Below are 11,962 nucleotides of genomic sequence, written 5' to 3'. Positions count from 1 at the left end.
GGGTTTCCGTTTTACTGTGGGTGTTCCACAGCTGTGCTATGAATTGTTACGATCATTCAAGTGCCCACTGCTATTTAACTTATATTATTACGTGCTATTAATTGACCGTTATTTATATATTTTCTTTCTCTCTGCATTGTTGGGAAGTAATAATATCACAGTTAGTCTACACCTGTTGTTTACGAAGCATGTGACGAATGAAATTCGATTTGTCCAAGAGCTGGGCGCAAAAGAAAGGCATTGCCAGAGGTAGAGGTAACCGCAAGCAGTGCGACTGGACTTCAATCATGCGCACAGCTCTGCACTCTGCGCTCTCTGACATTATAGTGGCGTGTTGCCTAATAGAAACGTGAACCACGAACTTTTGCCCTCTCTTGTGTGATGAGAAACAAATAAAGAACCACAGAGAAGTGACCATGTTTTCGCAAAATCCGATAAGTAGCCTTACTAAATATGTTTCGAAGCCGCCAGTCGTGGGACAGGTTGAGGTTTGTATGGTTGAATGTCAGTCGCCTTGCGCGGTTAGGACAGCTGTACCAGACGGACAAACCGCAGATCATGGGAGGGTAGCAAATCAGGCTGATCTGAAGGTAAGAAGAAACCGGTCAGTTAGTTTTTAACTGTTTAAATGTATATTCCAATTTTAGATATACATGTATGGTGTTATACTGCTCACAAAAATTCTGAATTTATTTATAAATTCTGAATTGATGTATTTGAAATCTGTGAAAATCTTGTTTTAAGTCACGACAGTCAGACCATGTTGTGAGTCCATATCACATCTGTCCCTTGTTTTGAGTCACGACAGTCAGACCATGTTGTGAGTCCATATCACATCTGTCCCTTGACCCTTTGGTTTGAGGTTACTACTGTACATAGAAAGCTCTCTCTCGGTTGACATTCCCACCAACAAACATGGAGTATCTTAGTATTTGTTTAACAGAAAGTGTGAGCTGTGGCTTTCCTCATAGGACATACAGTAATGTAGGCTAATATACAGTAATGTAGGCTAATATACATAATGTAGGTTAATATACAGCAATGAAAAAAATATAGTAAAAAATGTATTGCCCACATGTGACACAAGGTCAGGAGTTCATATTGATCAGATGAGGTGGTGTTATTTCTTATTGTATGGTAGACTGTAGTTTTACCATATTAAAAAATACCATTGGTGGTGTTCACAATGACTGCCAATGCACCGAATGCTCCCTGGCCTCTCCTCCTCTTAGCCTGGGTGTCAGATCCAGATGAGCGTTGACTCTAAGCAGAGTCACATTGTTACCGTGTGAGCAGGGTTACTTATGGTCACGTGGTCCTGGAGCTTCTAGTAATGCATGGGGCTTTCAACACCTTTGTTTTACACCAGCAGTCTCTGGTCTGTGTGTTCCATCCTCATACACTGGATGACTAGAAGTACTGTACTTTCTAGGCACAAAAGGCATTTTAACCAGAACCACGACCCTCATATTAAAGCCACACTCCTCCACCTCCACTCCAGAGTGGGCCACTAACAATGTTGACACTGGAGAATTCATTGTGAAGCAGTGGTGACCTAAGTTGTCCTCTGCGTCAAGCCTTTTTAAGGGGCGATCACAAATCTAACTCAAGATTTCAATGAGCTGATTGCAATCAGCTTTTTATGGCATCCAGTATTTAAAGGGCTATACAAAACATTGCTGCTTCGACTTCTGAAAACAGCCTACATATAACTGACATGATCAAGTATGTGCATCTCAAACTTTTCTCTCTCTCTTGCTCTCGTCCTCTACCTCTCTGACCCTCTCTTAAGGAGAAGATGTGTCCCTGTGAGGCCTGGTGTTCCCAGAAGCGGACCTATGAGAACCTGGCTTACGAGCCTGGGAGTCAGAGTGAGCTCTACCCCCAACCTAAGGCCCTCTCCCGGGCTGTTTTCCAGCTCTCTGGCCTCACCCCCAAGTCCTCCATCCAGGCCATCGAGAGCCACGTTGCTAGCCTGAAGGGAGTGGTGTCTGTCAACTTCTCTGTGGCCAGTGGCCTGGCTCAGGTGGACTATAACGCATCATCTGTCTCTACCAGGGAGTTATCTCTGGCGATCCAGGCCATGGGCTACGGCGTCGTGGATGTGGCTGGGGAAGAGGTGACTAAGATCGGGGAGACGGAGGCCACAGAGTCCCTGACGAGGATCGGGGTGAAGGGTATGACATGCCAGTCCTGTGTGCGCTCCATCGAGGGATGGATAGGGACTCTGCCTGGAGTTCTGCACATCAAGGTGTCTCTGAGCGATCAAGAGGCAGTAGTACGATTTCAGCCCCACACAGTGACATCTGAGGAGGTAAAGGAACAGATTGAGAACATGGGATTTGGTGCGACTCTTACGAACAAAGACACAAGTATAGATTGTGGGCAAGGGGAGACACATGCGTCATCCTCCATCTTGGATTCACTGACTCAGACGTCTGTCATTGGGATTGTAGGGATGACCTGTAATTCATGTGTCCAGTCCATAGAGGGAAAGATCTCTGAGATGACTGGGGTGTGTTCTATAGCGGTGTCATTAAAGGAGGAACAGGGAACCGTCACCTTTGACCCCAGTCTGACTCAGCCAGAGGAATTAAGGGCAGCCATTGAAGACATGGGATTTGATGCTTCACTCATAGGTATGCTCAATTGTTTATTCACCTTAGAAATTGAACAAAAATCACAACTACACTTTTATAATCAGACATTTCATTCATGTAATATGGAGAGGGGGGCTCAACTGAGTAGGTACATTGTTGTACAGAATGCAGAGATATGGATTACTTCAACATTCCAAACTCACCAAATTGGCAGTCTCGCAGCGGTGGGCATACAGTAATACTGCTTTCAATGGACAATGCTGTTCAAAGCATTCCATTTCCATCCAGCCTTGCTATTGGTGGAGAGTAGGCAGCACTTGGGCACAGGTCTCCTTGGAAACGAGACAAGTGTGCTTTCTAGTGTGGCATCAAGTGTTCTTGAATTACCCAGACTTGGGGCCAGTAAAACCAGCTTATAAATGGATTATGAAACGGTTTGGTTCTTGTATGTCACCCCCCTTACACTGAAAGCACTCTCTCTCCATCCATGCACAACCCATCCAACCAACGGTCCTGTTAATATGTTGTGTTCTTTTCTCCTGAAGAATCTGGTTCTGCAGAAACTCTACCAAACCCTCCCCTTCAAGGACCAAAGACTCCCCTTTCCCCCCACTTCCCCAGAATGGCTCACAGTAGCTCTGGCTCTACCAAGACTTCCATTAACGGTAGCTCTGGCTCTACCAAGACTTCCATTAACGGTAGCTCTGGCTCTACCAAGACTTCCATTAACGGTAGCTCTGGCTCTACCAAGATGGCCACTGCCGGTGAGGAGGGGAAGGTTCAGAAGTGCTTCATCCGTGTGACAGCCATGACCTGTGCCTCCTGTGTGGCCAACATTGAGAGGAACTTAGTCAAACACAGAGGTGGGTGATGTTATCCCTTAGGTCACTGTCATTACCCATAGAGTCACTAAGCAAAACACTTGACCTGGCAGTACAGTTTCTATCATGAGGATAAACAAGTATTTTCTGGTGATGTCACTTTCCCTGGTTAGGGGTTAACTGCACAACATTGTGTGTGGTGTGTGTGTGTTCCAGGTGTCATCTCAGTGCTGGTTGCCCTCATGGCTGGTAAGGCGGAGGTGAAGTATGACCCTGGTATTGTTGATGCCAAGCGGATAACACAGCTCATAGAGGGTCTAGGCTTCGGTGCCACACTGATAGAGGACAATGCTGTTATGGACGGGAAACTGGACCTCTCTGTGAGTCCTCTCATTGGCTGAGACAACATGGAGAAAGAAGAAATACATTTCTATGCTTGGCTAAATGCATTTCTATGCTTGGCTAAATGCATTTCTATGCTTGGCTAAATACATTTCTATGCTTGGCTAAATACATTTCTATGCTTGGCTAAATACATTTCTATGCTTGGCTAAATGCATTTCTATGCTTGGCTAAATACATTTCTATGCTTGGCTAAATACATTTTTATGCTTGGCTAAATGCATTTCTATGCTTGGCTAAATGCATTTCTATGCTTGGCTAAATGCATTTAATTTCTATGCTTGGCTAAATGCATTACATTTCTATGCTTGTCTAAATGCATTTCTATGCTTGGCTAAATGCATTTCTATGCTTGGCTAAATGCATTTCTATGCTTGGCTAAATGCATTTTTATGCTTGGCTAAATGCATTTCTATGCTTGGCTAAATACATTTCTATGCTTGGCTAAATACATTTCTATGCTTGGCTAAATGCATTTAATTTCTATGCTTGGCTAAATGCATTTAATTTCTATGCTTGGCTAAATGCATTTAATTTCTATGCTTGGCTAAATGCATTTCTATGCTTGGCTAAATGCATTTCTATGCTTGGCTAAATACATTTCTATGCTTGGCTAAATGCATTTCTATGCTTGGCTAAATACATTTCTATGCTTGGCTAAATACATTTCTATGCTTGGCTAAATACATTTCTATGCTTGGCTAAATACATTTTCTTTGATGTTTAGTCCAGTCCTACATTGGGCCAACGTATTGTTTGGTACAGCTGCATTAAGTTTCAATTTGTTTCGCTCATCTCATGTGTAGGTAACTGGGATGACATGTGCGTCGTGTGTCCATAACATTGAGTCCAAACTCACCAGGACTAAAGGGATTCTGGAAGCCTCAGTTGCACTGGCAACCAACAAAGCCCAGATCAAGTTTGACCCAGAAGTGCTTGGAGCTCGTGACATCATCAGAATGATTGAGGTAGCTATAACTTGACTTTGCTGTCATGTCTCTTTAAATTTTGTTGCTAAATTTGTTTTTCCATCACCAACATTTTGTAATTGTTTTGATCACCTATATATTCACATTGTGCAATTACAGTGTTGGTACATATTCTTACACATATTTACAACTTTAGTAACTCTGTCTGTTCCAGGGGCTAGGCTTTGGGGCGTCTCTAATGAAAGCTGAAGGCTTTGGGAACAACCTGGATCATGGGGAAGAGATTCAACAGTATGTATCTGTTTTGGTCGTCTGTAGATTCAGACTTGAGATACGTGTTCTTGAATCAACCTTGAATTGTTTTAACACACTCTCCTCTCTGCATGCGTCCTGCGTCCTGCGTGTGTGTGTTCCAGGTGGAAGAACTCGTTCCTGTTCAGTCTGGTGTTTGGGGTGCCAGTGATGGGCTTGATGATCTACATGATGGTGATGGACAGTCAGCACGGGGAACACGGTGGCTCTATGCCCGAGGAGCAGAACCTTCTCCCAGGCCTCTCCCTCCTCAACCTGGCCTTCTTCCTGCTCTGTACACCTGTCCAGGTATAATAAGACCCTACCTAGCTCTGATACTTGCCAAGTCTCACTACTGTAGAAGTGTCTGTGACCCCCAGATACTATGTGACCCTACCTAGCCCTGCTACTGGCCCAGTCTCAGTACTGTAGAAGTGTCTGTGACCCCCAGATACTATAGGACCCCACCAAGCCCTGCTACTGATTATCTACTGTATGTAGTAGTCCATTATATAATACCTGTAAGTCACATTTCTCTCTCTCTCTCTCGCTCTCTCTCTTCATACCTCTCTTTCTCAATCTCTCTCTGCCTCTCGCTCTCTCTCTCCTCCTCTTTCCCTCCCCCACCTCCTACTCCTCCATCAGATCTTTGGGGGTCGTTATTTCTACATCCAGGCGTACCGCTCGTTGAGACACCGCACGGCTAACATGGACGTCCTCATCGTCCTGGCAACCTCCATCGCCTACATCTACTCAGTTGTGGTCCTCATCGTGGCGATGGCAGAGAGAGCCAATCAGAGCCCTGTCACCTTCTTTGACACCCCGCCCATGCTCTTCGTCTTCATCGCCCTGGGCCGGTGGCTGGAGCACATAGCAAAGGTACGGCTATTCTATTCTACCCTACTCTATTCTACTCTATTCTATTATGCTATATTCTACTCTATTCCATTATATTATATTATACTCAATTGTATTCTACTCTACTCTGCTCTATTCCATTCTACTCTATTATTTTCTACTCTATTGTACTCTATTCCATTCTACTTTATTATTTTCTACTCTATTGTACTCTATTCCATTCTACTGTACTCTATTCCATTCTACTCTACTGTACTCTATTCCATTATACTCTATTCCATTCTATTATATTCTACTCTATTCCATTCTACTCTATTCCATTCTATTCTGTTCTACTCTATTCTACTGTACTCTATTCCATTATATTAAATTATACTCTATTCCATTCTATTCTACTCTACTCTGTTCTACTGTACTCTATTCCATTATACTCTACTCTACTACATTCTACTGTACTCTATTCCATTGTACTTTACTCTATTGCATTCTATTATATTCTGCTCTATTCCATTCTACTCTACTCTATTCCATTCTACTCTACTCTATTCCATTCTATTCTACTCTATTCTGTTCTACTCTACTCTGTTCTACTCTACTCTATTCTACTCAACTCAATTGTATTCTACTCTACTTTGCTCTATTCCATTCTACTCTATTGTATTTTACTCTATTCCATTCTATTCTACTCTACTCTACTCCATTCTACTCTGCTCTATTCCATTATACTCTACTCTATTACATTCTATTATATTCTACTCTATTCCATTCTACTGTACTCTGTTCTACTCTACTCTGTTCTACTCTATTCTACTCTATTCCATTCCACTCTATTCTACTCTACTCAATTCTAGTGTTTCCCCTACAATTAGTTATGCGGGTTGCATTCCACTTTCCTTTACCTGGACCACAGCTAAAGTCATTTTGGTTGGAAGTACTTCTGTTGCTCACAGCTTTATGGATGGTTGATCACCAGGGGGTTATTCTAGGTTATATCTGATCAGTTTTTGTGGCATTTATGGTCATATGATTGTGTGTATATTATGGTGTCAGTGTGGGAAAGCAATCACCAGACTACAGGCTGAAGGCTTATGCTGAGGCCGGCTGGTAATTCCCAGGTTTAATCAACACCCGCTCACGTCATTGTCTCTGTCTGTGTTTCCTGTTCCTGTTCTGCAGAGCAAGACATCTGAAGCATTGGCCAAGCTGATGTCACTGCAGGCTACTGATGCCACCGTGGTCACGTTAGGTCCTGACCACTCCATCCTCAGGTGAACCCAAACCCAGCTCCATTTTCCCACAGTGAACACTTGTGGAAAAATATGTTTCTTTTATGTGATGTTTCTTTTTATATTGGCCTCATATAATCAAACCTGCCTTAGCCATGCTTTCTTTACAATCTGTTTATAGCTGTGTCCATAAACTATTCGTAGAATATTTCACCACAATAAATCAGTACTGTGTCTGTGCTGTGTGCGTACGTGCGTGTGTGTGTCTGTACTGTGTGTGTCAGTGAGGAGCAGGTGTCGGTGGAGCTGGTCCAGAGAGGAGACATAGTGAAGGTGGTACCTGGGGGAAAGTTCCCTGTGGACGGGAAGGTGATCGAGGGAAGCTCCATGGCAGATGAGTCCCTCATCACAGGTAAGAGCCGTTTTGTTGGGGAACCAATGGGCCATAGTGGTTTACTGTCATTATGGTCCTTTTGTGGTCTATTGGTGATTGACTGTGTTGTAGTGAAGGGTAAAGGCATGTAAATGCACCTTTTTTATTTAACACTAGCAAAATACCTCTAAATGACCCACCTAGCGTGGAAAAATGCATTGAAAATATAGGTAGCATTACTTTATTCACCGCTAACGGCGATCAGCGTTGACCTACTTATTTTCTAAACACGACATCACTGGTAGTCATTGTGGTCATTTAGTAGTCAATATCGGTGGTTGTTGACAGTCATTGTGGTTCTTTGGTGGTCTACCATGGTTGATGGGGTGGTCAATGTTCTCTCTGTGGTCAGGTGAGCCCATGCCTGTGAGTAAGAAGCGCGGCAGTTCAGTGATAGCTGGCTCCATCAACGCCCACGGATCTCTACTGGTGCAGGCCACCCACGTAGGAGCAGACACCACCCTCTGTCAGATAGTCAAACTAGTGGAGGAGGCACAGACATCCAAGGTAAGCTACAGTTACCTGTGTAAGTTACAATATAATCAGTTATTGATTATATTTTCTAAGTATCTGAAACATCTCTTGTTGGACTAGGCTCCCATCCAGCAGTTTGCAGACAGGCTGAGTGGCTACTTTGTACCCTTCATAGTCATTGCCTCAGTGCTAACACTGCTGGTCTGGCTGGTGATCGGCTTTGTCAACTTCCACGTTGTGAAGGAGTACTTTCCTGTGAGTAACCACAAGAGCTTATCAAACTCGTAACAAAGCCTTATGGCGTTGATGTACTTTCTGAACGAAAAGATCAGTTCTGAATCATAGTGCTTGTGTGTGTTTGTGTGTTTCTGTTTGTGTGTTTCAACCTCACAGGGTTACGATGAGAACATCCCCAAGACAGATGTTATTGTCCGCTTCGCCTTCCAGGCCTCCATCACAGTCCTGTCCATCGCCTGCCCCTGCTCTCTGGGCCTGGCAACCCCGACAGCTGTCATGGTGGGCACGGGGGTCGGGGCCCAGAACGGCATCCTCATCAAGGGAGGCGAACCGCTGGAGATGGCCCACAAGGCAATGCACCTCTATTTACTACCTCCCAACCAAAACATACTTCCTGTAAACTTCCAGTGTTTTCCAAACTGTAGTGTGGGCTGGGTACAGGGTAGAGTCGGTTATGGTGACTTAGTGTGAAGCTGTACATGTATGATAGGCATTTTCCACTGCTCTAACCCTAAAAGCCACAGCTGAAGCTGCCACCAGTGACACAGAAAGAAAACGACAGTGTTTTCCGCTCTCTCCTTTCCTCCCATTCAGATCGGTGCGGTGATGTTTGATAAGACGGGCACCATCACTAACGGCGTCCCGCGGGTGACGAGGGTGTTGGTGCTGTGGGAGAGGGCACGGCTGCCCCTGCGTAAGGTCCTGGCACTGGTGGGCACAGCGGAGGCCAGCAGTGAACACCCACTGGGGATGGCTGTGGCCAAGCACTGCAAAGAGGTGAGGGTATTTCATTGATATCTACCAGGAATCTGTGCTTTAGCCGCTGTATAAACACAGACAAGGTCATTCTATCCACTTTACCCTGGAATTCTTCTCCAGGTCGTTGATATAAATGAGAATGAATGTTCGCAGTCAACTTACCTAGTGAAGTAAGGGCTCAATATAATGAAATAAATAACCAGTGTGGGCGTGCGCCTGTCCGTATGTATATCAGGAGCTGGAAACAGATGCTCTGGGTTCCTGTAAGGACTTCCAGTCGGTGCCAGGCTGTGGGATCAGCTGTAAGGTGTCTAACATTGAGGAGGTACTGCTGGAGGGTGACCAGGACTCCTGTCATACCCAGGTCACACTGCAGGGGGCCACGACTGATGAGAGCAGCCTGGTCGGCGATACTGTGTCAGTGTCAGGTCAGTGTTGCTTTTCAACATCACGGTTTTTACCCCTTTACTTTGTGGTCGTACTCATGATGTACAGTAGCAATCAAAAGTTTGGACACACCTACTCATTCAAGGGTTTTTCTTTATTTTTACTATTTTCTGCATTGTAGAATAAAAGTGAAGACATCAAAACTATGAAATAACACATATGGAATCATGTAGTAACCAAAAATGTGTTAAACAAATCAAAATATATTTTAGATTCTTCAAAGTAGCCACCCTTTGCCTGGATGGTAGCTTTTCACACTCTCGGCATTCTCTCAACCAGCTTCATGAGGAATGCTTTTCCAACAGTCTTGAAGGAGTTCCCACGTATGCTGAGCACAGGTTGGCTGCTTTTCCTTCACTCTGCAGTTCAACTCATCCCAAACCATCTCAATTGGGTTGAGGTCGGGTGATTGTGGAGGCCATGTCATCTGATGCATACTCCATCACTCTCCTTCTTGGTCAAAAAGCCTGGAGGTGTGTTTTGGGTCATTGTCCTGTTGAAAAACAAATGATAGTCCCACTAAGCGCAAACCAGATTGGATGGCGTATCGCTGCAGAATTCTATGGTAGCCGTGCTGCTTAAGTGTGCCTTGAATTCTAAATAAATCACTGACAGTGTCACCAGCGAAGCACCATCACACCACCTCCTCCATGCTTCACGGTGGGAACCACACATACGGAGATCATCCGTTCACCAACTCTGCGTCTCACAAAGACACGGTGGTTGGAACCAAAAAGCTCAGATTTGGACTCATCAGACCAAACAACAGATTTCCACTGGTCTAATGTCCATTGCTTGTGTTTCTTGGCCCAAGCAAGTCTCTTATTATTGGTGTCCTTTAGTAGTGGTCTTTGCAGCAATTCGACCATGAAGTCCTGATTCACACAGTCTCCTCTGAACAGTTGATGTTGAGATGTGTCTGTTACTTGAACTTTGTGACACATTTATTTAGGCTGCAATCTGAGGCTGATAACTCTGATGAACTTGTCCTCTGCAGCAGAGGAAACTCTGGGTCTTCCTTTCCTGTGGCGGTCCTCATGAGAGCCAGTTTCATCATAGCGCTTGATGGCTTTTGCGACTGCACTTGAAGAAACTTTCAACGTTCTTGAAATTTTCCGGATTGACTGACCTTCATGTCTTAAAGTAATGGTGGTATCACGTTTTAGGTAAGAACCAGATGCAGACAGTTTTGAAGAAACAAAGTTTAATACTTAACAGGGGCAGGCAAACAACAGGTCAAGGCAGACAGGGGTCAATAATCCAGAGAGGATGTGAAGGGTCCAGAACGGCAGGCAGTCTCAGGGTCAGGGCAGGCAGTGGTCAATAATCTAGAACGGTGGGGTAAGGTACAAAACGGCAGGCAGTCTCAGGGTCAGGGCAGTCAGAATGGTCAAACCAGGAAGGACTAAAAAACAGGAGCAAGAAACAGGCAGGAGCAGGGAAACAAACGCTGGTAGGTTTTACGAACAAAATGAACTGGCAACAGACAAAAAGAGAACACGGGTATAAATACACAGGTGACAGGTGTACTGTCGTTTCTCTTATTTGAGCTGTTCTTGCCATAATATGGACTTGGGTCTTTTACCAAATAGGGCTATCTTCTGTATACCACATCTACCTTGTCACAACACAACTGATTGGCTCAAACGCATTAAGAAGGAAAGAAATTTCACAAATTAAATTTTAAGAAGGCACACCTGTTAATTGAAATGCATTCCAGGTGACTATCTCATGAAGCTGGTTGAGAGAATGCCAAGAGTGTGCAAAGCTGTCATCAAGGCAAAGAGTGGCTACTTTGAAGAATCTCAAATATAAAATGTATTTTGATTTGTTTAACACCTTTTTGGTTACTACATGATTCTATATGTGTTATTTCATAGTTTTGATGTCTTCACTATTATTCTACAATGTAGAAAGTTGTCTAGCCTTGAAGTCCAATCCATTGCTAATATGTTTTGTGTGTTGTCCAGGTGCCTCTGCTAGCCCCTCCTATTCGGTCCTGATCGGGAACAGAGAGTGGATAAGGCGGAACGGGCTTCATGTTGGAGCTGATGTGGATGACGCCATGTCCAGCCACGAGACCAAGGGGCAGACAGCCATCCTGGTAGCTATAGATGGTACAGTCTCAGTCCAATGACAGACATTTACATTTGAGTAATTTAGCAGACGCTGTTATCCAGAGAGACTTCCAGTTAGTGCATTCATCTCCAGATAGCTAGGTGGGACAACCACACATCACAGTCATAGTAAGTACATTTCTCCTCTATAAAGTAGCTATCAGCAGAGTCAGTGCTGGTAAGTGGAAAAAGTCAAGTGCCAGTGTTAGTTCACGAAAGGTATAGTTTTTTAGTTTTTTTTTGGGGGGGGGGGGGGGGGGGGTCCAACAGAGGAGAAGCCTTCACATCCCACTGGGTCAGGTTATGGACACATTTTGTAATAGTCCTGAACTGTCTCTCAACAGTGGTTTATCTATGACCCTCAGGAC

General features: G+C 44.3%; 1 protein-coding gene across 3 annotated transcripts in view; it reads left to right on the top strand.

The window, feature by feature from the left end:
• The first annotated feature begins 235 nt into the window (after positions 1–235).
• atp7b (ATPase copper transporting beta) overlaps positions 236–11,962 on the top strand; it is a 15,596-nt gene continuing 3,869 nt past the window's right edge. The window contains exons 1-16 of one of the 3 annotated variants that reach the window (XM_055910649.1): positions 236–590; positions 1,793–2,639; positions 3,146–3,463; positions 3,638–3,801; positions 4,630–4,791; positions 4,967–5,043; positions 5,169–5,352; positions 5,689–5,922; positions 7,078–7,169; positions 7,412–7,539; positions 7,913–8,067; positions 8,155–8,289; positions 8,428–8,622; positions 8,866–9,048; positions 9,266–9,458; positions 11,448–11,594. In XM_055910649.1, coding sequence (XP_055766624.1) covers positions 417–590; positions 1,793–2,639; positions 3,146–3,463; positions 3,638–3,801; positions 4,630–4,791; positions 4,967–5,043; positions 5,169–5,352; positions 5,689–5,922; positions 7,078–7,169; positions 7,412–7,539; positions 7,913–8,067; positions 8,155–8,289; positions 8,428–8,622; positions 8,866–9,048; positions 9,266–9,458; positions 11,448–11,594 — 3,388 coding nt within the window. In that variant the 5' untranslated portion in view covers positions 236–416. The remainder of the gene's footprint in view (positions 591–1,792; positions 2,640–3,145; positions 3,464–3,637; positions 3,802–4,629; positions 4,792–4,966; positions 5,044–5,168; positions 5,353–5,688; positions 5,923–7,077; positions 7,170–7,411; positions 7,540–7,912; positions 8,068–8,154; positions 8,290–8,427; positions 8,623–8,865; positions 9,049–9,265; positions 9,459–11,447; positions 11,595–11,962) is intronic. The other 2 variants (XM_055910648.1, XM_055910647.1) reach the window with 2 other exon arrangements.

Source organism: Salvelinus fontinalis, unplaced genomic scaffold (genome assembly GCF_029448725.1).
Source record: "Salvelinus fontinalis isolate EN_2023a unplaced genomic scaffold, ASM2944872v1 scaffold_0023, whole genome shotgun sequence".
Lineage (NCBI taxonomy): Eukaryota > Metazoa > Chordata > Actinopteri > Salmoniformes > Salmonidae > Salvelinus > Salvelinus fontinalis.
The sequence above is the reverse complement of the archived record's forward strand: the minus strand, read 5'-3'. Positions and strand labels throughout refer to the sequence as shown.